Raw genomic sequence first — 27,934 nt, 5'->3', positions numbered from 1 at the left:
AGAGCAAGGAACTTGCCACTCTGTGCCTCCATTTTCTCATCCACAAATGGAGGTGATACCATCCATTTCTCAGATATTATTGTGGGTATACTATAAATATTTGTAAACGCTTCACTGAGTATTTGGTATGGAGACAACAGAAGTTAGAACTACAATGTATTAGCACAGTTGATACTTCTAAGATGCATTTCTCCACAGCTAGGAGAGTACGTCAGGTTCCTGGAAAATTCATATAATGAAAAGAATTCTGCATGAATTAAAAAAAAAATTTTACACAAAAACAAACTTACCTTTTAATTCATTTTTCCACAAACTGAAGTATCTTCTCATTTCCTTTTGAAAATACAGATGTACCCTAAAATTGACTGAACCTTAAATTTGATGGATTCAAAACCACCAAATCTCCCAGTGTTTTCTCTCACTTCCTCTAGGCCTCATATAAGTCACCCATCATCCTTATAATTCCATACATCTATTAACTACTGGGTCATTTTTCTTAAGTTACTTTGTCAAACCCAAACTGGTCTTCCTAGGACTAAGGCTAGAAGCCTAACCATTCATCCCAAGTTTGGATTCTGGACCATAATCTGAGAGTAAATACAAAGAAGGCTCCCCTCTTACACATGATTCTATTGACCCAAAGAAGTTCTGTGTGGAATGTGGAGAATGCTTGAAGTAGGAATCAGGAGGCTGAGTTTCAGCCCAGGTTCCTGTGGTCAAATCCTTTGATCTTTAGGATATGAGAGCATCACTATTATCCCAGCACTGATGGCACAGAAATGTTCAGAACATCTACCACAGGAGATAATACACACTAAATGCACAAAACTACATTACAATGTATTCTTTTACTTTATAGTTACATGATTTTAGAGGATAGGACATTCTTTGTATCTTGGTCTTTCATGGAATCTAGGCATCCTAACAGTAAGGGTTATTCTCAAACAGCCTGAGTTGAAGTGGATGTGGAGTTTGCCGTGTAGGGAATCAATAGGGTCTGTTTCAGCTACTTAATGCATTTTTATTCTCTGGCTTCTGTCAATATTTTTTGTAAACAGATAGCCTATGAATAATGAACATAATCAATCTGCCACCATCACTGATATTCAGTAGTATGCTCTGTGAATTTCAGTGTTTCATCTTTGAGACAGAGCTAAAATACATCCATCTCACAGGATGTTGTGGAAAATAAACGATGCATGTCCATCTCAGTGCCTGACACACACTAGGTGCTCAACAGTGGCTGATGGTTTTGGTGGTACTGAGGAAGAGGGAAAGAGGAAGGGGAAAAACATGACGAAGAAGTTGTAGAAAGCCAGTGGCCGGGAATGCAGTCAAAGTTCAGGTTGGATGCCAGAATCAAGGCAAAAGTACAGAATGACTGGAAATTGGAAGGTAAACACAATGATAAATACAGCCAAACTCATCTATTTCCACTCTGCCTTGAGGCAATCCTGCCAGAGAGAGAGAGCCTTCCTTACAGAGAAGAAAAGAGTCTTTAACTTGCTTTTAGTCACCATTTCTCAGGGGATAAAGCTATTATCCCAAAAAGACCCACAACTGTCCGATCATCCTCCTCATCAAACATTCACAGAACATTGTCTACATGCCTGGCCTCTGGAGACTTTAAAATCATGCCCTCAGCTTTTGAGAGGTGGTTCTTTGTCTCCAAGTAATTCTGGGAAAAGTGCCTGACCAACCACACACATTTAAAAATAGGATATGGAAGCCCCAGGCTCCTCCTGCTGGTAATTGATACTTGATAGGCTCCTAACTAGCAAAAATAATATGATTTCTAAATAAATGCCAGCTTGGAAGAGAGGGCTTTTTTTCTATTAAATGAAGTTTAAAAAGTTAATTGGGAGGTTCTTTTATCAACCCTTTCTCTCCCCAAAAATGCACATCCCTTCACTCATGTTCACCAGCCCGAGATGGGCCTATCGTAAGTCTGCCATGTGATCCTTGCTTCTTCAGCAAAGCAGAGACAACTGACACTGTGGCTCAGTCCTTGTTAACTGTCACCCAATTAAGAGCCACTAATTCCGAGGAAACCAGACCCATCACTCAACCTGGTTGGGCATTTTTATTCATGACAAATGCATGGCTTCTCTTAAGGACACTTTACTCATCTTTAATAACATTATTATAAAGTCATACAGCCTAGTTCTCAACATATGGAAAACACCACAAAGCACAAAGTAATAAAAAGTTCAGATCATTCTTCCACAACCCCAGCCCCCAAAGATGACAACTATGTTGACATTTTATTATCTGTCTAGATTTTCCTATACATTTAAAATCAACATGGCTTTCTTGCATACTTATCTACTTAACCCAGCAGCATATTATGAACTAATAACCCACAAATATTCTTCTACATTACTATTTTTAAAGACTCAGAGCATCCTACAGTATCAAGACTCATCTGTTGTTTACCAGTGATTCTCAGCTTGGGCAGTACTTTCCACCCAGAGGGACATTTAGAAAGGTACAAAGGCAATTTTGGATGACCTGATGGGTAGCTATTAGCACCCAGTGAAGAAGAATCATAGATGATAAACATACTACACTCTACAAGGAGGGAATATCCAGTCCCAAAGCCAATAACATCTCAGTTGAGATACATTAAACCAGTTCTTGGGAGATATCCTGCTCATTTTCAAATTAGGGGCTATTTTAAATAACAGCAATGAATACATTTCTACATAAATCTTGGTGCTCATCTCAATCCCTTAAGGACACATATCTAAGAGGAACATAATTGGTGAAACTTGATGCATACCTGAGACTTTTGATATACTTTGCCAGATGTTCACCAGAATAGTTTGACCATTCTGCCAATGGAAGTATACTCATAATTGTACTTTCTAATCAGCAGCCTTGTACAGGGGGCAAAACAAGGACTGCATCCCCAGAGGCTAGCGTCATCCCTTAGAATCTGTAAGTTGTTACATAAGTCATTTAATTTCTTAGAGCCTCAAGTTCTTCATCTGCAAAACCTGAAGTAGCAGGCAAGCAACATGTCCATTTCACAGGCGACTTTGGTGATCCAAATAAAATAACACATAAAAACCTGTTCAAATAGAAAGGATTATTAAGGACTATTTTAATGGCAATTAAGACAAATTCTCCCTTTGGCTGGAAAAGAGAGGGAATCCCAAGGTTTGCAAACCTAGAAGCCTTCAGAGCCAGGCAGGTGACAGGAGGAACGCAAGCCAGGTGCCAGGGCCTCTTTGCTGAGGGTATATCAGGGAGTGGTGGGAATTGACAGCAACTGGTAAACTCCTATTTGCTCTGAAAAGAGCAGATGCTGCTCAGCTGGGAGTTTTTTCCCTTTAAAAACATGGATCCTGGGGCAGGTGTTTGGCCTAGCAATTAAGACATGGACTAAGATGCCCTCATCCTCTGTTACAGTGCTTGGGCTTGACTCCCAGCTCTGGCTCCCAACCCACCTTCCTGCCAGGACAGACAGAGGCAGACAGTGGTGAGGCTCATGTGGTTGGGTTCCTGCCACCCACGTAGGGGATGGACTTTGAGTTCGCAGTTCCCAACATCAGGGTCCCTGCCCCTGGCCATTGTGCGCATTTTAGTGAGTGAACTAACACTTGGCAGTGCCTTGTCTATCCATCTGTATCCGTTTATCAGATTCTCAAATAAATATATTTTTAAAAGATTCATAAAGCCCATGCTGACACATCTTCTGATCTCTCAAAAGTTGCCTCAACTTTGGGATGTGCAAGCCACATCTGGTCAGAAAGCCACACATCCTTAACCTTTGCCTTAAACCTGAATCACACCGGGATTCTTGCCAACCAGAGTGCCTGCTCTTTCTGCAGGAACGGGCGTCTCTTAGGGGTTTGTGCCAGCGTGGACAACTGCAGACTGTTTGTTGGCGGGATCCCAAAAACCAAAAAGAGAGAAGAAATCTTATTGGAGATGAAGAAGGTCACTGAAGGCGTGGTTGATGTCATTGTTTACCCGAGTGCTGCGGATAAAACCAAAAACCGGGGCTTTGCCTTTGTGGAGTATGAGAGTCACCGGGCAGCTGCCATGGCGAGGAGGAAGCTGCTACCAGGTCAGCAGCCCCCCCTCCACGATGAGCCCTCTCCCCTCCAACCTGCCCGGCCCCAGCTGCTGGGCTCCTGGCAGAAATGACAACCGCTTGCTGTCCTGTGTTTCTCCTCACTCTGCATCTTTGATATGCTGCATATTAAATTCTTCTTTCACACTGACTCAGGTCCCTGAAGTTTCCACAAATCCTGTTTTGAAGAAATAATCATTCTGTGCACTGAACCTAATTTACATGCAAGGGAGAAACCCAGAAGGTTAAGCTACAGCATTCTTTTAATGAATACTTAAAGTGAACAATCTTCTTAAAATTAAATATATCAATCGTGATTATTTTTGCACATAGATCTTATTAAGAGGCTTATTAAAAGAAGGGTATATTATCTGTTAAGATGTAGAAATAATAAACCTCAAGTGATAAATTATCTCAATGACAATTAAGTGATATACCTTTAATATTATTCCCTCATGTGTGATAATTTCTGTCTAATTTGAGAGTAGAGAAATAACAGCTCTTCTCTGAAAAGCACCCCTGCTAAATGCTACAACACAGGGCAGGTCTCACTTCAGCAAAAACCATCAATTCCTGTGTTCAAATCACTCTACCAAGACACAGCCTCAGATCAACCCAGGAGAAATTATTTCATGAAAGTCCTTGGCTTATTCTAAAACAGTAAAAACTTACAGAAAGTTGGGGACTAAAATGAACTAATATTGAAATAAGAGGATTTCAAGAATGACAGACTGAACACATTGGGATCAACTTCCTCATGAAAGCTACAGGAGAATAACCAAAATTTTAAAAAAAGACACCACCACCAAAAACATTTAGAATTTTGTTGCCTTTGTGTTCATGCTTAAAAATTCAAGTGATACAGCATGAGCCCCTAGAAATTTGCTGAGGTTGGGGAAGATATTCTGAGAATATTTTCATGAAGTCAGCTTAAGGTGAAAAAATGAGATAGTTCCAAAAACTGTTCCATTTATTAGAGAGGTGGATGTTTTTAATACTGAGGCTGTCATTTGCTACTTCTTCATTCTGCACTTCCCAGTGGTCAAGTCACGTGACTCAGAGGCCCGCCCACAGGTAAATTCCCTGACACTGGTCACAGGGCATGCCTGTGTCTCGCTTCCTTAGACTTCAGATTTTGCTCTCCTCCTCAAATTTGCTCTCCTCAACACCAACAACTCTGCCACTGAAAGTCCCTTGTATCCATCTCCTGTTCTCATGCCACCATCCTAAACACGTGTATTCTAAACTTTTTAAAGCTTCCTAGTTATTCACCCAGCACTGTTAGATCTTTGATGTACCCTACCCTCTCCCTACTCCATCCTGTACTTCACCACCAGAGTAACGATTCTAAAATATCCTATCACCCTTTCAACAAGTTCTTGTAAATAGTAGGCAGGCTAAATGGTGTAATTCACTCACCAGTTCAAAAATAGTCACCACCTCCTCCCTGCATATGAGATAGGAACTAAAACTCTGCGCTTGTTATTCAAAGACTTTCATTCATGCCCCCAGTTCTTCATGACCGTATTCGCTGCCTTCCATTCCCACTACCACCACCACCTCCTGTCTGGACCCATCCTTGTGGCTCAGTGGGTTAAACTGCTACTTATGACACCTTCATCGCACATTAGAGTTCAAGTCGAGGCCTGGCTGCCCTGCTTCTGATCCAGTTCCCTGCAAAAAGTGTCTAGGAAAGCAGCAGCAGATGTTCCAAAGTACCTGGGCTCCTGCCACCTATGGGGGAGACCAGGAAGGAGTTCCTGGATCCTGGCCTTGGACTAGCTTGGCCCAAGCCATTGCAGCCATTTGGGAAGTGAACCAGTGGATGGAAACATACACTAACTCGCTCTTGCTCTGCCATTCAAATAAATAAATAAATCTTAAAAAGAAAAAAACCCTCCTTGCTGTCAGGACAGACTCCTCACTGCCCTAGATATCACCATGCTCACAACTGCCCGCTTTGTCCAAATGTTGTGTTCTCTACCTAGAAGACCTGCCCCTCTCTCACACACAGCGTTCACCCAGCTCAGCCACAACCTCCTTGAGAAACCCATGACCACTCATAGCATCCACATCAATCACGTTCCTCCCTCAGCTCAGGGAAAGAGGTGAATAAATCGGTGCTCTTGGACACTGCACTTCCTGAAGCTTCCCAGTCTGTTCAGAGTAGAATGTACTTGGCCCCCCACTGGGAGAGCTGCTGCTTCTCTGGGAGCCGAGCTGGGTAGGTCAGACAGGGCTAAGCAACAGCACTTCCAACATTTACAAGCACTTGTTATGCTTCCACCCTTGTCCCTGATATTTCTTTATGTGTTCCTTGTCTGAGCCAGCCATAGAGACGCTATCTCATCTCCCCACTCACTCCCACTTCCATCACCAAAGCAAATCCCCTTACCATGGTCATTTGACCTGCTTCAGCTGGGTTTCGCTCAGCTTTATGTCTTTCTCAGACTGTGCCATTAGCAAACCACCAAGAGGAGGCACAGGCTCAGTGAACCGGTCAGAGCTATCTGTTTGACTTAGAAGGAGAACTCAGAACAAAATAGGTTTCCCAATTGGATCGCTCTATCTGTTACTCCACAGTAGACTCAATGACAACAAAGAACTGTGGTAGCTGGTAGCCCTCTGGAGAGCCTAGTTTTAAAAAAATGGAATCATTAAGAAAGGTGATAAGCAAAGACCACAAGAAGCATTTCCTTCTTACCGATTCAGATATAAGACAGAAAACCACTGTCTACAGTGATGTCCCTGCTCACAAGTCACCCACCTCTTTTCTTAAGAGCAGCTTTCCTGTCTTCATAAATCTCATCTTTGTTGAGCTGTGTAAGGGACAAAGTCGTTCCATTCAGCTCAGAGCATGCTCCGATTTAAAAAAAAAAAAAAAAAGAGAGAGAGAGAGAGAAAAACTACCATGATGCTCAGCTTCCAACTGCACTGGAATCACCTGGAGGGCTTGTTAAAGCACAGGTTGCTGGGCTCCTCCAGTAGAGTTACAGATTCAGCAGGTCTGGTGTGGGGCTGGATAATTCGCATTTGTTATAATGCAAGTGCTCACACATCTGAGAACTCATGACCAAAATCAACGATTACCGGGGTTGCATATTACAATCACCTGAAGATGTTTTCAAAGACCGCCAGAACCACGTCAATCTCTACTCAATTGAGTCTTCTTCTCTGGGGTTTAGAGACCAGGTACTGGTGTTTTAGGTTTTACAGATGGCTCCACTTTACAGCCAGACTTTGCTAAATCTACCTATACGGGCATTCAACCTGCATGGGACACGAGCAGAACAGGGGACCACTCAGTGGGGTAAAAATTTATTAAGTGTCTACAACATATGTTGCTCTCTTCTAAATGACATGAGATTTTTTATTTTAAAAAATATGTATTTATTTGTTATTTATTTATTTGAAAGGCAGAGTTACAGAGAGGCAGAGAAAGAGAAAGAGAGAGAGAGGGAGGGCTTCTATCTCCTGGTTCACTCCCAAAATGGCCCCAATGGCTGGAGCTGGGCTGACCCAATTTTCCAGGAGCCAGGAGCTTCCTCCAGGTCTCCTGCATGGGTGCAGGGGCCCAAGGATTTGGGCCATCTTCCACTGGTTTCCCAAGCCATGGTAAAGAGCTGGATTGGAAGTGGAGCAGCCAAAACTCGAACTGGCACTCTTATAAGATGCTGGCACTGCAGGCGGCATCTACACCACAGCACCAACCCCAACATGAGTTTTTTTCTTAAACAAAGGATAATAGCTAACCATGGCACTCAAAGAGTGCATAACTTTAGAAGCTACACATACAAGCCAAATATATACATATAGGCACATATACAGTATTAAAAGAATGTATTTTTGAATCATCACTTACAATTTATTAAATCCTTTATTTGCATCATCTTTTTATGCCTTTACAACAATATTAGGTGCTTTTATTATCTTGATTTCACAGAAAAGGGAATTAGTGTTTCTTTTGAAACAATGTTTTCTAGCCAGGATCATTACTCTGATGTCCAAAATCCACTGTTCTCCAATCACTCTGTTTCACTGACTTCCACTAGACACCTTCACAGGGATGTTTCTAGAAAAAAATACAGTATAGGAATTGCTCCTCCAGCTGCCTCTCATTTCTTTTCTTTCCAGTCGTGTGTGGCTCTTCAGACCTGTGTGTTTTATGACAGTACAGGGCGGGGCAGGCAGAAGTTAGAGCACTGCTACTCGACATTGGCTGGGTGTTAGCATGAACTAAAACGCTTTCGGAAATCCTGAGGCCCAGACCACTGATCCTGCCATTGGGAGGGACAGTCCAGGGGTCAGCAATGAGCCAGGAAATCTTTACAGCCTGCTCACCAGGGAAAACCAAAAGTCTTGATGTATAGTATTTACTGATTTCCATGGTATTGACACTCCCACTGTGGCTTATTTCAGACTACCCAAGTGATGAAACTGAGCCACAAAGTTGTGAAAATCTCTTCATTCATTTTTTTGTTGATGGGACATATAGGTTGATACCATGTCTTAGCTATCGTGAATAATGTTTCAGTGAACACGGGGGAGTGGATATCTCTTCAATATGCTTATTTCATTTCCTTTGGATGCATTCCCAGTGGTGGAAATGCTGGATCATACAGTAGCTTTATTTGTAGGTTTTGGAAAAAGCTTCCTAGTGCTTTCCTTAAAGGCTATACCAATTAACACTCTCATTATCAGTGTACAACTGATATCTCTATATCCTTGCCAGTACATGTTATCTTTTGTCTCTTTGATAATAGCCATTCTACCCAGTGTGAGGCAATATCATATTGTTGTTTTTAATTTGCATTTCTCTGACAATTAGTGATGTTGAGCAGTTTTTCATGTATCTGTTTATCATTTATCTATGTTCTTTTCATAAATGTCTTATCTCATCATGCTGTTGATTGGTTCCATTTTATGCAAATCTTTCTAGTTTAATAAAATCTGATTTTCTGTTTTTGCTTTCATTGCTTGTGCTTTTAGAGTCATAAATAAAAACAATCACCAATATCAAGAAAACTTCTCCCTGTTTTTTTCTAGCAGTTTTACAGTTTCAGGTTATATATACAAGGCTTTAATCCATTTTGAATTGATTTTCTATATAGTATAAAATAAAGATTTAATTTTATGTTGCATAGTTTTCCAACACTATTTATTGACAAGACTCTTCTTTCTGCATCATGTGTTCCTGGCAACTTTGTCAAAGATCAATTGACTATAATTGCATGGATTTGATTCTGAACTGCATTTGGTTCCACTGGTCTATATGTCTGTGTTTTGCCATCAAAACATTGTTTTGATAATTATAGCTTTGTGGAGCATTTTGACATCAGATAGTATGAAGCTTCTAGCTCCTTTCTCTTGTTTTTCTTTTCTTTTCTTTTTTTTTTTTTTTTGATTAGAATACTTCATGGTTCCACACACACAAATTCCAGGATTTATTTTTTAATTTCTTTAAGAATATTATTGGAATTTTGTTAGTGATTGCATTGAAACTACAGATTGATTGCTCCAGGTAATGTGGACATTTTAACATTAACTCCTTCAATCCATAAGTATGGGGTATTTTTCCATTTATTTGTTTCTTCTTCAGTTTCTTTCATCAACATTTTATAGTTTTAAGAGTATAGGCCTTTTATCCTCTTGATTAAACTTACACCCAAGTATCTGAGGAAGACAGGTATTGAAAATGGGATTGTTTTCTTGAATTGCCTTTCAGATAGTTCATTGTTAGTGAGTAGAAACACTACTAAATTTTGTAAGGTGATTTGATATCCTACAACTTCAATGAATTTATTTATTAATTATAGTGGAATCTACTATTTAGCCCTTAAGAATTAGGAAATTCTGTCATTTGTAACAAAATGGAAGCATCTGGAGGACATTAAGTGAAATAAGTCAGAAACAGAAAGACAAATATTGCATGATATTACTTATATGTAGAATATGAGAAAGCTGACTTCATAGAAGTAGAATATAATGTTTTTTTCCAAGGTCTGGGTTGAGGGCACAACGATTTAACTAGGATAATAAGTTCTGGAAATCAGTTGTACAGCTTAGTGAGTAGAGCTAATGAAGAAGTATTATACATGTGACATGGCTAACAGAGTATATCTGAAATGTTCTCATCACATAAAAAAATAAGTATGTAAAGCGATGGATATGTTAATTAACTTCATTTAATCATTTCACAATCCTAGTGTACATGGTAAATGTATATAATTTTTATTTGTCAATTATACCTTAACAAAGCTGGAAATAAAAAAAATATGAGAATGTAAGTCTATTCTTGCAAGTGCATAGTAAGTGGCTTTGGCACACCATTGGATGCAATCCAAGCTTTAGTATTTTTTTTTAAGCTCAGCAAGTGTTAAAAAACCACTGGGCTCCAGAAACCAGATTTACCCAGGAGCCTTAGGGTCCTGGGATAAGAAATTTCTATGTAAGGCATACAAAGGGGAAAAGAATAGGGGGTAAAGGAAGAGAAGGATTGAGAGAGGAGAGGGAGAAGGGGAAGGAAGAGTGTGTTGAAGGAAACTAGCTCATGGGAAGCAATGCAGAAGCAAGAGTGGCAGCTGGTATACCAAGAGCCTGCCTCTGAAATCCACTAACTGGTTAGGATGTGTCTGTTCTTCACTCGGATCTTAGAATGCCAGGGCACAGATTCTTCCATTGACAGCTTTTCAAGGAGTAAAAATACACATTTTGATTGAAAGTAATTGCCTCCCATGTATAACAACTGAACACTAAGAATGCCTGATTTTGTTCTCTCAGGCTTTGTGTTGTTTGCAGGATATAGCTTGTTCCCAAACAACTAATTTTAAAAAGCCAACAAATGATTTCCCATCAAATTTCAGACTTGTGTTGACTCCCACCCTACACTCATTACTTGAACATGGGTCTCCTGCAGGGGAGAAGTGCTGAAGTGAATCAGGTCTGGCAAGTTACTCTCTCTAAAGTTTGTCTTCTCTTCTGTCAAAGTGGGACTCATTCCCATCCTCACAGGGTTGCTGTGGGAAGGAATTGAGACAGCAAATGGGAAACACATAATCCAAGCCACTCAGAAATTATAATTATAGAACTATAAAATATATATGTGGTCATGATAGCAACTACCTTTTTAGAAATAGTTAAATGTTCACATCATATACTCTTCTGCTGTTCATCTGTCTTCTTAATATGAATAAACCATTTACTTTCTCGAGATTTCAGAGTCACCCATGTTCTGATCCAGGATTAAGAGGGAATCCAGTCAATCTAAGTCATGAACAAAGGGAAGAGACTGGGAACAAATGAGGAATGTCTGAGCTCTCCTCACCCCTACCCAAGCATCACTCTTTGGTGACCAACAAAACAGATTCAACTGTAGCAGAAACACTTCCTAGTGACCTCTTTAATGTTTCATGGCATCAGACACTATGTCTGAGTTCTAAATCCATTATTTGTCTTTCTCCCCTTTTGCAATCTCACATTGAACAGTGACCTTCACCACGTGAGAGTGTCCTAAGAGCCAAACATGTCCACTGCTGCCTCTCTTCTGCTCCATTTCAAACCACATCCTACCTCCTTTCTACACAATCATTACAATAAGCCACTGGTCACATAGAACTCCCTTCTAACCACATCTTAAATTTACTTGGTATGACTCTTAAAATCAATAATCAGCTCATTAATGGTCATCTTGCTCTTCCAAGATCTCAAGGGTCCCTTCAATTTAAAAGGCCATCACTGTCAACAGAGATATTGTGATAATTTATACATAATTCATCATACTTGTTATCATTTTCAACAGGAAGGATTCAGTTATGGGGACATCCTATTGCAGTAGATTGGGCAGAGCCAGAAGTAGAAGTTGATGAAGACACAATGTCATTAGTGAAAATCCTGTATGTAAGAAACCTTATGCTATCTACCTCAGAAGAGATGATTGAAAAGGAATTCAACAATATTAAACCAGGTAGGACATATGTGTAAGACATGCTCCGAAAGCACTGATGTTTGAGATGACTTCCTGTAATTCCAACTAGGATACCTTCTACTTAGTTCATTCTCATTATTGAATGCAGATTACCCAGACAATATTCCTGTCTTTCTATTATGAAAAGGGACACTCGGTACTATAGTTATAAATGTTAGAATGGGAAATTCCTAACAGGCTACTTCCTTTCATAGTCACAGGTTATCGGCTTTCCCAATCTGTATATTGGCACACTAAAAGAGGGACATGTGCCCAGACTCTGTTCATTATAATGAAAATAATGAACTCCAGATATGTTTCTCTCTCGCCCTCTTTTTTCCTCCTGAGCCTAAAGTGCATCTTAGTTGACTGAAGGGCAAATTCTGAGGCTGGTGGTACAGCTCTCTGGATTTTATAATGTGTAGCTTGCTCTTTTTTTGGCACTCTATAAAGGAATATGAATTACAAGCTGAACAACTATCAGATATAGGCTGCATTGAGAAAGAAAAGTCAGAGCTAATGAGTTTATATTCTAGTGAAAAGGATGTATTCAAGGAGGTTACAATTCCCTAGAAAAATATTGAGAGGCAATAAGAAAATAACATTTAAAAATTCTATTTAAAGTTTGGATCCCACTGGTAACCTGGTTATTCTTGGAAATATTTGACTACATTTCATTGTAGCACTGATTAGTCTGAAAAAAATATATATTGGCACTCACAGAAACAAATGACAATCAGAACAGAAAGTGGGGCCAGAAAATGTAGGTTCTTCCCCAGCATAGCCTAAGGGTATCTGCTATGGTTCCAATTATAGTCATTCTTCAGAAACTGCTTTTCCTATAAGAGTTTAGCAGCATCAGAATCACTTGGAGAGCTTCTTAAAACACAGAGGGCTTGCCCCATCTCAGGCAGGCCCAAGTGTCTACGTTTCGGCTGAGTCCAGGTAAAACTGACGATGCTGGTCAGGCGGCCACCCTTTGAGAACCAGGACCCTCTGGTAATTCTCCCTTTGGCACCCAGGAGTGTTTGCCTTTAGGAAACTGATGTGCTGCTGACAAATTGGTAGTGAGCAGAGTCATATTTTTCTGATTCACAATATGGTGATTTCAGAGACTTTCTTCTTTGCTGACGGATGCTCCATTCATCATGACCACTGATAGTCTAGGGCCTTTCCTTCTGCTTGGGGATTATCAAACAAAACACAGCATGCACTGAAGAAGGAACATATTCAAACAAGCCACATGGGGTGGGTGTTTTGCCTAATGACTAAGCCACCAGGTGGGTTCCCCACATCCATATGGGAGCTCCTGGGTTTGAGTCCTGACTCCATTCCCCATCCCAGCTTCCTGCTAATATGTACTCTAGGAGGCAAAAGGTGATAGATCAAGTAGCTGAACCCCTGCTAACCACATGGGAGATCTGGATTGAGTTCCTAGGTCCCAGTTTTGGCCTGGCTAGCCTCAGTCATTGTGGGCACTTGGGAAGTGAATCACATGGGAGTTTGCTCCCTCTCTCACTCTCTCACCCTCCTTCTCTCTCTCCTTCCATCCCTTCCTCAAATAAAAACAAATAAAATAAATCATGTGGAGAATAGTGTTGAACAGAAAACCAACATTTATGATATAAGCTCTTTCTAGTTTGTTTTATGAGGTTAAATTTTCATTACGTTTTCCAAAAGCAAGTGAATCTGAACATTAACACCCAAAAATACAATATGATTTCAAGTATCTGCAAGCAGAATTTCAGAACTCCTAAATCCATTATCATCTGGTATTCCACCTAACTAATGCAGATGACAGAAGTTGGAGTGTGATTTGAATGGTAATATTCTCTCATTCGGTGTGCATTTACTGAGTGTCCCTCATATCCAAGGCACCGGGCAGGAACAGGAACTGGGTGAACGTGACAGCAAGGTGCTTGTGAAGTAGATCCTGTTCTCAGGGTGCTAACAAACTCAGGGAGCTGCTGTGGAGGGTGGTGTTGAAGTAAGAGCCAAGACTGGAAAGGTGGAGGTGACCACCAGCTGACCGTTACTTCCCAGTTACCAAGATAAGCAATGGGGTTGAATCGCGCTAATCACTTTCCCTGATACTGAAATGAATAAAGATAACATATTGAAAATTCATTACATTTCCCATGCTTCATAGTTTCAGATACCTTTAATGTCTCAGTCTGACCAGACAATTTTGTTCTGTATAACCATTGTCACAAATCAACGGCTGAAGGCTAGGGGAGAGAAAAGGAAGCACCACAAATTTTTTCAATGATCCTTACACTAAAGGCCTGCCATTTTTTCATAGGAAGATAATTCATGGTCACTAAACCATGAGGTAGAGTCGAAACTCTAATTGCCTCTGTGTCCTTGAATCTAAGAGGATAACTGAACTTTGACAGGAAAAGGAAGAAAGGACAGGACTTTTTCTTCTTAGCCTCCCTGGCATAATGCTTCTTCCTAAGTTATCTCTAGGAACTAAAGCTAAGGGAAGAAAATCTGACCTCTAAAGATCCACTCAAATGAGTGAAAGCTGGAAGGGGACAATAGGCATTCAAAACCGATGGTGCATAAACCAGGTCCCATCTCACCCTCACTCTAAGCAAAAGGTCTATTTTTAAAGTTGAGTAAGCAACAATATTTTAAATATATAATATTCAATCATCCTGGTATCTTAGTTTTTATTTTTGTATGTTGCCATCAATCTATATAGCAGTTTCTCTACATAAAAATGTTGTTAGTTGGTTGAGTTCTTACACATAAAATATAAATAAGAAACTATTTTAAAAATACAAAGGTATATCAATTAAATAAAGTCTTCATTCTCCTTAACTTTTCTTTGTATTCCTGAAGTAATCACTACAAACAATTTGGTCTCCACTTTTCAGTTCTCTTTCTGTGTGTGTATATTTATATTAGTGTATGCAAATGTAGACCCTGGGATTTTTAAAAAAACAAATGCTATAATATTATATTTGTTTTTAACTTTAAAATGTAATAGAAATTCTTGAATCTTTACATTTAAGTATTTTTTTAAAAAAATATTATTTGAAAGGCATAGATAGAGAGAAAGAAACACAGGTAGATAGAGAGGGAGATTTTCCATCTGCCGATAACTCCCTAAATGGCTGCAAGGGTCAGGCTGGGCCAGGCCAAAGCCAAGGGCCAGGAGCTTCTCTCAGGTCTCTCACATGGGTTCAGGAGCCCAAGAACTTGAGCCATCTTATGCCATTTTCCCAGGCTCATTAGCAGGGAGCTGGATTGGAAGCGAAGCAGTTGGGACTTGAAAAGTCTCCCAAATGGGATGCTGACACTGCAGGTGGAGGCTTAACCTAGTACACCACAGCACCAACCCCATTTTGTTCTCTTTAAAGATGCCTTGTTGTTATTTGGTATGAATGTACCAGTTTAATAATTTCTAAATATGTTTATAACATGACCAGTCATTGAGTTCAATTCAATTCAACAAATATTTTGTCAAACATAAGGTACTTTTTCATTTAAAAAGATGTAAACTAAGATACCATTCCTACCTTATAAAATCTTTTAATGTAAGAAGTACAAAACACAACCCATAATTATCTCAGAATATAAAAATTATTTTAAAATTACACACACAATCTTCTGTGGAATGTGTAGAATATTAAAGCCAGACACCTGAAATAGTCTCAACTCTGAAAATTACATGCAGCATTTTCAGCACAATCTCAAGTTCGCTATTGAAGCTACTTTCACTCTATTTACAGGAGCTGTGGAGAGGGTGAAGAAAATCCGAGACTACGCTTTTGTGCATTTCAGTCATCGAGAAGATGCAGTGGAGGCTATGAAAGCTTTAAATGGAAAGGTAATGCAGGGGGAATGAAAAATGGGGACAGGTCCCGTTCCGGTTTGGGGTGGGCACTCTAACGAACAAGCCTGTGAGTTTATCTTACTCTGACTTTCCCCATCTCTGGCACTGCTGCATCCACCATTTAAGATGCATAAAGAAGTGATATAAAAGGACAATGGGGCTAATATCCCCAATTCTACCTCTACATTTTTTGGGCTTGGACAAGTTACTGGCCCTCACTTCCCTCAGGAAGAGAAGGTGAGAGTATATTATTTCAAGATGTCTTCCCCAATTTCATTTTTTTCTGTTTCTTCAAAAGATGATCATCTCTGTATGACAGTATTTTAGAGGTGGATCATGAGAAAAGATGTCAAGATATTGTATTGTCCTTAGAGTTTGACCCTCAAATTCTAGAAGAATTAGAATCTCTCACCTTGTCAAGAGTAGGTTATGCAGAAAAACCAACTTTAAAATCCTTTCTACTTATCTGTCTATGGAATTACATATCAACCCAAGAAACATCAAAAACCTTTGGTAAGCCACTTACCTACCAGTATGTCCAGAATACAAAAAGAAGAAAATCAAAGGTGCTTGTCAAAGAGCTAAAAGTCTGCCGGAGGAACAAGACAAGTACAAATACCTATGCAAAGCACAGTAAAGTAAGTATTGTAAAAAAGATATACAAGTGAAAAAAAAAAAGTTCCAGTTATAAAGAATCAGAAAATTGTCATGGATAGGAGAAGATAATATATATGTAAGAAAAGCCATAAAAATTTGCTCTAATTTCAAAAGACAAAATATGGGAATGAGGCAATTTTAAAGAGGCACAGAATTGGGAAACTGTAAGACAAAACTGGAGGATACAAACAGAGCAGTTAGCAAAGGAAGTAATTACAAAACTGAATATGGAAATCAAGAGTGTAGGAGCCTGGGGCACACAGCATTCCTGAACACAAGGCACAAGGGACTGGAAAACTTACAGAAATTCTGAAAGGGCAGAGAATTCTATGAAGCAGTTCCTTGGAGAAGAAAAGTGATAGGAGATACAGCCAGCCCAAGGCGACCTCTCAAAGAGCAAGATAGGAGAATGAATGCCCTAATTCATTGTCTCTCCAATCTTCTGCCACGGTTCCCCATGGGCCAAATCCAGTCAAAATCTGGAAGGTTGGGGAACCCTGAAGAAGACCCCATGTGTAGTACCCTCCCAGAACAGAGAGCAGCCAGAGTCAATGGGGTGTAGATCTTGAGGCCAAAGTAAACATACCAGCAAAGCCCTTTTAACACAGGGAATCCCCTTCTATATGAGCTACATGGAGGCCTACAATAATGAATTCTGGGAGAAAAACATTACTGACCCTGAAACACAAAAGGAAAAAATAATGTACACTTAAATATATGTATATGAAGCAAAAACTTTAATGCACCTACATTGATTATTAAGTTTAGTATCACAAAAAGTTTTACTGCTTTGAAAACAACTCATAAGTTAGATTTTCTCTATTTGGAAACATAGCTGAGAGTACATGTTGCTGACTGAGAAGAATATACAGCCAAGAGTGAATTGAATGCTAAATCATTACATCAGTTAATGACAACGGGAAAGTGTTCATATTATTTGCAATTTTTATAGCTGAATATTTTTATGGCAATCTTTTTTTTTTTTTTTTTTTTGACAGGCAGAGTGGACAGTGAGAGAGAGACAGAGAGAAAGGTCTTCCTTTTGCCGTTGGTTCACCCTCCAATGGCCGCTGCGGTAGCGCGCTGCGGTCAGCGCACCGCGCTGATCCGATGGCAGGAGCCAGATGCTTCTCCTGGTCTCCCATGGGGTGCAGGGCCCAAGCACTTGGGCCATCCTCCACTGCACTCCCGGGCCACAGCAGAGAGCTGGCCTGGAAGAGGGGCAACCGGGACAGGATCGGTGCCCCGACCGGGACTAGAACCCGGTGTGCTGGCGCCGCAAGGCGGAGGATTAGCCTAGTGAGCTGCGGCGCCGGCCTTATGGCAATCTTTACATATGTCATGAATTAAAATATATATTTATTAGTAGTAAGTACACTCTATATATCATAATTAACTTTAATGTGGTACGTGGAAATCAAAAACAAGTTTTCCTAGGACGCATGAAGGGTTCTGAGCATCCATATGGATAATGGTATTCAACTTATCAGACCAGCTGAGACTTTGAAGATTTGTGTGTGTGTGTGTAGTAGAGTAATGATTATATTTATAATTTAGAGACATTAACTTGAGAGAATTGACTTTTTATAGAGCAGGGAGAAAGAAGAAAGAGGTAGTGGAAACTAGTTATAAAGCTATTCTAGTCATCCTAATGGGATGAAATAAGGGCTAGAACTAAGGTGGGAACAGAACGTGGCAGGGAGCTTCTACACAGAACTGCACAGAATAAACTCAAAGGACCCTGGAAGTGATTGGAGTTAGGGGTGAAAAAGGACAAGTCATTGTAAGTCTTCAATATGAGAGACTGTTAGGGAACTCAGAGAAGGAAGTCTACCCAGAAAGAAATATGATGTATTGAGCTTTGGACCATTATTAATTCTTTTCATACCTTCATGAATATTCACTTATTCTATAAATATTTATGAATATCTGTAATTTGAAAGAAATTTTGCTGGGTTCGAGCTATACGGATTAATAAGGTGTTGTCTTGGATCTTGAGATGTCTAAACCAGGTAACTAAAATATGCTACTGAGTTTAAAACTCTGTTGGAAAGAGCAGAGGACTGCAGAACAAAACCCTTTACAATAAGAAATTTGACTTTGCAGTAAAGAATCATCCCACTCAGACCATCTCTTGAGATGGACATGCCTATAACCAGAGACCTGTTTGAGTTGTTCCTTTTCCCTAAGATAGGACTAAATATTTAAAGAAACCTGTATGCAAGGTAACCCATTCCAAGACTATTTCTTCTAATTGTAACAATTTCAATGGAAGAATGTTAAATACTAGTTGTACTTTATCTCCCAGTATGTTCAATCTAATATACTGGTATTTGACACTGGCTCCTACTACAAAAAGGGAGGCAGGCACATGAAACTATGGCCAGATTGCTCACAAAAGTTGACCAAAGGGCCAGGATGACTGTGAAACACATAGTGGACTTCAATAATCCAGGAACCACTGAGTGTCTGATGGGTACAATGGTGAAGATTCAACTGAAGGGAAAGAGAATTTGTGTAAAACCACTTTCTATTGTTTCCTTTATTTATATAAAACATAGGCCCACCATATTCCCATTCAAAAGAAACAAACGTTTTCTATCAATACTTTTTCCTTTTAGTAAGAAGTACTTGTTGATAGCCATCTTTGTTTCTTGTATAGGCATGCAATACGGAGAAGTTAGTTGTAAGTGTATATGTACACACAGCCACTGCCTTCGACATCTGGAGCTGTTAGCAATCTCAAAAACTGGTGTTAGGGAGGAACTACTCCAATGATTCTTGAGTGCAGTTTTAAGTGGCGTGTGCCCTGAGAAACCTCAGTACTGCTCCCACAGCCACACCTACTCCTTATTATCCTGGTTTATTATTTCCCAGCTGCTCAGCAAATTAAAAGTTTGCTTCATATAGATTCCTCTTCCTTAAGTAGAGCTCCCCTTAAACCTTTCTTCTAACCTAAGAGAAATTTATTGTACAGCTGCTCTAAGGAATAAGACATTTAGATGGCTGTCATCTGGAAAAGTCTGATTAGGCTGGTCATTGCAAGGTGATAATATTTCAGAATATCTCTTTGTTTTGCTTTCACCTTCACTTCACTGACTAGGTAATGGAGATAAATTCTACCCATAATGAACCTGAAATTTCTTTTACTTATATTCAATATAATTTTAAACAAATAATATAATTGAAAATATTGCATAATTTTCTATCTCAGTGACTATATCTAAATTATAAGTGTATAACCAATATGTCAATGGACCACTATGTCACCGTCAAACTATTGGCATCTTATGCAACATACCAACAAAACCAGAGAAACCATCTACTGGCATGTAAAGACAGACCAGTAAAGAAACAAGTGACAGATAACTAAAATAGTAAACACAGTAAATAGTCTAACACTTAGAAGGAGACATGTTATTAGGGCTCAGCCACACTTGGTCTCCAGATCTTCTCATGGTGTTTTTTTGCTCTCCTAAACAGGTGCTGGACGGTTCTCCTATTGAAGTGACCCTAGCCAAACCAGTGGACAAGGACAGTTATGTTAGGTACACCCGAGGCACAGGTGGAAGGGCCACCATGCTGCAAGGAGACTATACCTACTCTCTGGGCCATGTTTATGATCCCACCACAGCCTACCTTGGAGCTCCTGTCTTCTATGCCCCCCAGGCCTATGCAGCGATTCCCAGTCTTCACTTCCCAGCCACCAAAGGACACCTCAGCAACAGGGCCATTATTCGAGCCCCTTCTGTTAGAGGTAACATCAGTCAGTTCCAGCCTTACAGTAACTCAAAGTGTGCAAATGATTGATTCTGTAATAGCCTTTGAAAAATGGGTTGGGTCCACTGGCAGAAAAGCACTGAGAAATTGTGCGTTAAAAATCAGATATCATATCAATAGTTCTCATTCCAAAGGATTCTTTTGATTACATTACAACTGGTTATTGAAAAGACTTTGTCAGAATATAGTGAAAAAGGGTCTATGTACAAGTTTGATCTTTGCATGAATACCCTAAAATATGTGCCAACTAATACCTAGTTCTACTATTGTTAGCTTCTTCTTTGTTATTAGACTACCATCTTGCAATCATATGTGATGCATTACAAAGCTTCCAAGGAAGAGTAGCATGGTCCAATGAAAACCAATTACCTCAAATAGCAAAAATAGTTCAAGGCACATATGGACTTCATAGTGACTCAATGGCATCATCTTTATATATACTAGTAAGTCACAATGATCATAAATACAGCATACCAGCATATGTCCTCATAAGGTATCTCTCAATAAATATATATTATATCTTTTAAAAAGTCAAACTTTGAGGAAATCAACTTTATCTATAATATGTGGGGAATTAAATATCCTCCAAATGGAAAAAAAAAGAACTTAATCTGTTTGCCAGACAATAATATTTCAAGTTTCAAATCTGTAAGAATTCTAAACATTCAAGAAGCTTTCTGAGCTCAGTTAGTTCAAGCAATGTAGAAGATAAGCAAAGCATTTTTTATTCCCAAGAAATTGGTTTGTCTCTGCTTAATAGTATCTTCCAGAATAGTTTTTCTACAATGTGGCTAATGGCAACAGAATCCTACTTGTATCTCCAAATGCAACATCCATCTGAGAAATGCAACCAACTATATTTAAATCTATTCTTTGGCTTGACCTAGGAGTAGAGGGGCACATCCAGATCACTTAGAAACAACCATTTACCTGTTTTAATATTTTTCAGGGGAACTGAATTGACCAACCAGCTCTAGTATTCAACAGCCTTGGAAGTTCCAAACTCAAAATAAAATCACCCCAAATTGTAATGTAAAAGAAATCATCAGAATTTCCCTCAGGATAATTCATCTATATGATAATAAATTATGTTCCTGAAACATTACACATACATAATATAAAATCATGTCACTAACCAACGCATATATTAAATATAAGTTGTCAACCAGTTGTAATGTAGAAAAAAAGGAAACCACTTAAAGGGAAAGGAAAGTATTAATGAATAATATTGATGAAGGATAATCAGTTTAATTTTTATCTCTTTATACCACTAATAGGTAATCAAAGTAGCAATATGGAAAAACAAAAATCAAAAGGAATCTATGCATGAAACTCAATGGAAATTTAAGCCTCACGTTGACAGAGCATAAGAGAGGATGGTGAACTTAAAAACGTGCTTTCTAAATGTTGTCTTTCCAATAGGTCATTGTGGAGAGGATAATTGGGGGAGGTAGAATTCACTTCTAACATAGTGATTAGTGTCATTCTCTAGGCAACACAGATTTCAGTACAAGTGATCATACTACATTGGGATGTTTAAATAAACACATTCCCAATTTTATTTAGTCTACAGAAAAATGTCAACAAAGAGTTAACTAAAGATATAAATGGCAAATTTTCTCTGCTCTAAAAATTTTTAATTGCTCATGTACCTATTGCTAGCTTTGCTGGTATTACTTTCTTCCATAGCTAGTTTACAAAAAAGAGAAAGAAGCATCTATGGTGAGCCTTACCTTATGTTGAGTTTCATTTCATTAGAATCCTGGCATTTTTACCCATCTTCAGGCAATAATCAATGTGACTTGGGCTAACTTTTCCATTACAGTAAGATTCAGGGTGATTTTCTGGTGGTTTGATTCAGTTTAATGCCTTCTTACATTCCTAGAAATTTACATGAATGTACCTGTAGGGGCTGCGGGAGTGAGAGGACTGGGCGGCCGTGGCTATTTGGCATACACAGGCTTGGGTCGTGGATACCAGGTCAAAGGAGACAAGAGAGAAGACAAACTCTATGACATTTTACCTGGGATGGAGCTCACCCCAATGAATCCTGTCACTTTAAAACCTCAGGGAGTTAAACTTGCTCCCCAGGTAGGTAATGTCATTCCAGACATAGTTTCTTTAAGTTGAATCAGTAACTATCACTCACTTTTCATCAAATGATTTGGTCAATTTTGGGCTTTGCTTTCTTGAGTGGCCCATCAACATGATGTACTTTGAGGAACTGCTGGGCATTGTTCCACTATATTTTTGATTTTTAAAATTGTAAAGTGTAAAAATCTTAATCTATTGAAATATAAATAACCTTGGAGCTATGAAGAATAGCAGTCCTTATATTGAAATCAGGAAGAAAATTTGAATTTCTAAAAGCTCATCTTAGGGGAAGATTAATGACTTCCTTTTACACACATATTAATTTATCTAAGCTTTTTGTTAACCCTACCCAGGCAATTGTTTTTTAAAAAAGAATACCTATCGGAGTGGTAAACAGCAATCAGTTGTTTGTCCAAAAAACAATGATTAGACTTCTTTCATGCACCATGTATCGTGCAAGGTGCTGGAGATTTTAAAGTCAATATGCCAAAATCCTTGCTAAAAAATCATATCAACTAGAAAAACACTGACATATAAACAGGTAATTCTAACAAAATCTGGTAGGTGCAGTGATGGAGCTAGCTCAGAAACTAATCAACCGAATCACCCAATCTTCTTGGGATAAAACCGAAAATAAAACTCATAAATAAAGTGCTAGGATAAGGCTGGTGTTGTGGTGTAGCAAGTTAAGCCACTATCTGCAATGCCAGCATCCCATACCCAGTTTGAATTCCAGATACTCACTTCCAATCCAGTTCCCTGATAATTCACCTAGGAAAACAGTGGAAGATGACCCAAGTAGTTGGGACCCTGCCACCCATGTGGGAGATCCAGTTGGAGTTCCAGGCTCCTAGCTGGGCCCTGGATATGGTGGCCATTTGGGGAGTGAACCAGTAGACAGAGATTTCTTTCTCTCTCTATCGCTCCCTCACTGTCTATCAATCTGCCTTTCAAATAAATTAAGTTTAATAGATAATTTTTAGAAGTATTGAGCAACTGGGATTCTTTTAAGAAAACAAGTAGTAATCATCACAAAAGCTACTATCACAGGATGAACACCTGTCCTTTTTTATATTAGACTCAGGTTACAAATGGATCATGCCTTATATCAATATGTAGTCATCTGGGGCGAGCATTGTAGCACAGCAGGTTAAGCTGCTGCCTGTGATGCCAGCATCCCACATGAGTGCCAGTTCGAATCCTGGCTGTTTCATTTGCAATCAAACTCCCTGCTAAAGTGCACCTGGGAAAGCAGGCCCAACTGCTTGAATTCCTGCCACCCATCTGGGAGATCCAGATGCAATTTCAGGCTCCTGGCTTTGGCCAGGCCAGACCCCAGTCACTGTGGCCATTTGGGGAGTTAAGCAGTAGATAGATGCTCTCTCTGTCTGTTGCTCTCTATCTCTCTGTCTCTCTAACTCTGCCTTTCAAATAAATTAATAAATCTTTTTTAAAAAGTATGTAACCATTGCTAAACTGGTAAAGTTCTGTAGTTGTCTCTCCATTCCGATAACTGTGGCTTACAGATTGAGGACCAAGCCACGCCCAGTCAACTCAAGTGGGCCCTAAACAACCTCATAGTAAGATTATAAACCCCCTGCAAAGCCAGCAGTTAGAGTGGGTGATCCTTTAGCCTACATTTGCACACCTGGTATAAACAAGCTGGTAGAACCAGCAAAAGCTAATTTATTACTTATTATTGTGCCAAAAAAGCTAACTTCTTATTGTTTATGAAACTTAAAGAATGGTTTAATGATGACAACAGCTACTACAAAATAATGTATTAAAAATAAAAAAAAGATAGCAAAAATAGGAGCAATCTACAAAATAATAAACTGGAAAAATATCATGCTACTGCTGCTGAATTACTGGTAGAGCAAATGGGATAAGCAGCTCCAAGCACACCCTGGGGCAGCGTTCAGTGCCACCAGTTATTTTCCCAGATGTTTGCCCTATTCTGCATAGTACACTGAATCAGCTGACCAAGGTGAACATCAGGACCTCTGGGCCAGCAACAAGGGCTTGTATATAAAGATGAGCCTTTAGAGAAGATCAATTTGGAGTAACTACAGAAGAAAAATAAACATGCAGGAAGATGTTATAAATCAGATCACTATACAGATAGCCAGAAGCGGTGTCTTGCCACAGCAGCAAAATAGGTGCAACTGTCAACACCCATCTATTAACGCCCACCAATAAATACAAACCCATCAAACTTTTTAACTGTATTTTTCTGAAAATGTGAGGTTAAAACCCTTTGACAAATGACATTAAATTATATATTCTTAGACTATCTTCTCTAAACCATTGTAATCAGAGGTATTAAGGATGATAACGAGTAAATCTATCCACACAGTACTAGAACGTAAATTTTTTAAGGAAATAAATACATCAAACAAATCATAAAATGAAGCTCTTGGTAAAAAGTTACAGCTAATGGACTAAGCTGAAAACATATTAGAGTAAATGGTGTGAAAATGATTTTTATGAACTAATAGATATAACATTTTAAATGGAGTTCAGACTGAGTTCAACTTAAATTTTATGAGTCATTAAGCCATGTAGCATTTTATGGCTTCTCGTATTAGCTTAAACTTTGAAATGCAAAGTTTAAAAACCTGAAAACTGGAGAAATAATGCAAATGTGACATTTAAAGGAAAAAATAACATTTTTTTAAATCTTGTAGATATTAGAGGAAATATGTCAGAAAAATAACTGGGGGCAGCCTGTGTACCAGCTCCACTCTGCCATCGGACAAGACCAAAGGCAGCTCTTCTTGTACAAAATCACCATCCCTGCCCTGGCCAACCAGAACCCGGCAATGTGCGTAACTCCTCCCAATTCCTAGTCCGACCGATTGTAGCATAAGCTGCACTTGTAAATGGGGTGTGTTTGGTCCCTAGTCCAGTGATACAAACACTCAAGTCTACTAGCTACTCATCTGTCAGGCATGTAAACACTGAGATGTATAGCTGGGATTTATGTGTGAGCTATGAGACTGGCATCTACAAGTCCCACAGTGAAGACTGTGGTAGTATCCGCAACTGAAGGAAAGCAGTAGGTAATACAAAAGGTAACAGACATGAAAACCATGGCCCATTCCCCTATCTGAACTACTGAAATGCCCATTTTTATACATAATAACTCCATGCTTCATCATTTAGGGTTTGAACCAAAGAGATGACAACTCTGTTCGCATATAACACCTTGTGAATTTTGACCTCAAGCCTGCATTTCTCTGTATTTTGGGAACCACTGTGTTTCACATATACCTTAGGAAAAGCCATGTGCCCCAGGAATATCATCGCCTACCTGTGTTCTACGTCAATTCACAACGGTTTCTAGATGCACATATATTTAGGAACAAAGAGAATGAAAAATACCCACCCAAAATCCCATCATCCAGTCTTCTTCAAAGTTGGCAGTGCTTTAGGTTTTCACCTGACTCCACAACACAAGTTCTAAAATGCCTGTCCTCGCTCACTATGCCTTCCAGCCACCCTTTCACGCCGCCCAAGCTAAGTGCCTATGTGGATGAAGCAAAGAATTATGCGGCCGAGCACACCCTGCAAAGCCTGGGTATCCCCACTGATGGAGGAGACGCTGGGACCGCCGCTGCCGCCGCTGCCACCTCTGCTACTGTTTTCCCAGGTAGGGAAGACTGGTGCCAGAAATGGCAGCCCAGGGCAGTGTTTGGGAAAGCCTTCTGGGTGCCGTGGTCTCACAGACAGTGTGCGAATGCCGCGTACAATAAATCCGATTCCCACCCTCTGTGCACCAAGAAGAGTCTGCTAGATGTGTGAATCCTGAAAGCATGAGCTGGGCAGAAGTGAGTTGCTGGCTCAGCTCCGCTTTCAGCAGCTGCAGGGTCTTAAAAGAATTCATTTTCCTGGGTCTAGTTTGCTTGCACTGGGTTGGGTTTTTATTTTAGAAAGTGAGTTTGGGTCTATCTGCTAAGAGCTGGCGGTTGTTTGCACTCTTACTCTGTGCTAAGCACTCACCTAAATGCTCAGTAAGCTTTGCAGTATCACAATAATCCTCATGACACCCCCAAGAGGTTAGATTTGATCCCATTAGAGAGATGAAATAACTGAGCCTGGGAAGGATTAGTGACTCAGCCAAAGCCGACCAGCTTTAAAGTAATTCCTTGAGCTCCTTCCCCAGTTCTAACCTTCAATCTGCTTTCCTTACTTTGCTTTGTGAAAATTTAAGAAAAAATTTTGCAATCAACATGCCTTCCTGAGTCCTATTAAAAGACTGTTCCCCAATTATTTTGTGCCCATAACAAATGCTAAAAATTAAAAAGAATTAAAAAGTTAAAAAATGTTAATCATTAAAAAGAATCCTCTAGAGATTAAACAGAACTAGGCAAGAAAGTTCTATTAGAAACTTGTTCTCAGCAATTAGTGTAATTGCATTCTTTTTTAGTAATAAAAATTTATTTCTACGGAAGAAATGTGCCATTCTGACATGTCATTGTGTCAGCTCGCCCCTGATATGCCCTGAGAGTTCTGACTACACCTAGAAAATGGCAATCCTTTTAATTGGTTAATTCATATATTGGTCATGTGTAGATGTGAGAACTTTCACATTCTTCACATGCATGACACGTGGGCTCACCCCTGTTTTACTTCGTATAAAGTGTGATTATATCTCCCATTCTGGCAAGTCAGGCTAAAACTAATCATGCTTCCCGCTCACTTCTACCTTTGTTTCTCCGGAAGAGCCTGGAGACCATCTGTGGTGAATCTCAGAGAGGTTATCAAGGCAACAGCTGACACTGCAGGGAGCTGGATACCCTCTGAGCAGAGCTAGGCCTCAGCCCCTGTGCTTGCTGGCCATGTGTCCTTCCACTCAGAACTTACGCTAGGGTTTCTCAGTGCCTGGAGAAAGTTGAACCCCTGTTTTGCCAAAAGCTACACATGACACCTAACAAATTCACTGGAAAAATAAATGATCCACTGTCAGAATTTTAAAGTTGGTTTTCTCATTGGAATGTTTTATCCTCACTTCTATTTGCTCCTGCAAGAAGTTAAAAACATGTAGGGCATGACAGCTGTCTTGGGAATTCATAAGAATCTGAGAGCCTCACTTATAACATGGCTGTGGAGCCAAACAAAGACTAATGGACTCCCAGGAAAGGACCTGCTTGAAACACAAATGCTTTGCAATTAAGAAATTGGCCAAATTGAAAAAAAAAAATCAAAATCCCCAAGGGTAAAATCTATGCTGCATGCACACACACATTTTCATATTCATATTATTCGAGAAGTACTGTTTGCAAAATCAAGAAAGTAATTGTTAACACATTTGTCATACACTTGGAATATATAGCAAACATCATTTGTACATTAGTCAGCATTACTGGCTAAAGCGAATGAGCCTAGGAGTGAACTCAATTTATAAAACAACAGTCCAGCCAGCTTCCTGCCACCACTTCCTAAGAAGCCACCGGAAAAAGAAAAAAAATTACTTTGTCTGGAGTTGGGCAGACTTCACCGCACATAAACCAAA

General features: G+C 39.5%; 1 protein-coding gene across 3 annotated transcripts in view; it reads left to right on the top strand.

Annotated features, from left to right (window-relative positions):
* Positions 1 to 27,934, top strand: part of A1CF (APOBEC1 complementation factor) — an 81,655-nt gene that overhangs the window by 52,312 nt on the left and 1,409 nt on the right. For 2 of the 3 annotated variants that reach the window (XM_062214076.1, XM_062214079.1), the window contains 7 exons: positions 3,837 to 4,075; positions 11,880 to 12,044; positions 15,785 to 15,882; positions 20,029 to 20,302; positions 22,211 to 22,416; positions 25,107 to 25,243; positions 25,917 to 26,071. In XM_062214076.1, coding sequence (XP_062070060.1) covers positions 3,837 to 4,075; positions 11,880 to 12,044; positions 15,785 to 15,882; positions 20,029 to 20,302; positions 22,211 to 22,416; positions 25,107 to 25,243; positions 25,917 to 26,071 — 1,274 coding nt within the window. The remainder of the gene's footprint in view (positions 1 to 3,836; positions 4,076 to 11,879; positions 12,045 to 15,784; positions 15,883 to 20,028; positions 20,303 to 22,210; positions 22,417 to 25,106; positions 25,244 to 25,916; positions 26,072 to 27,934) is intronic. The other variant, XM_062214077.1, reaches the window with a different exon arrangement.

Source organism: Lepus europaeus, chromosome 17 (assembly GCF_033115175.1).
Source record: "Lepus europaeus isolate LE1 chromosome 17, mLepTim1.pri, whole genome shotgun sequence".
Taxonomy (NCBI): Eukaryota; Metazoa; Chordata; class Mammalia; order Lagomorpha; family Leporidae; genus Lepus; species Lepus europaeus.
The sequence above is the reverse complement of the archived record's forward strand: the minus strand, read 5'-3'. Positions and strand labels throughout refer to the sequence as shown.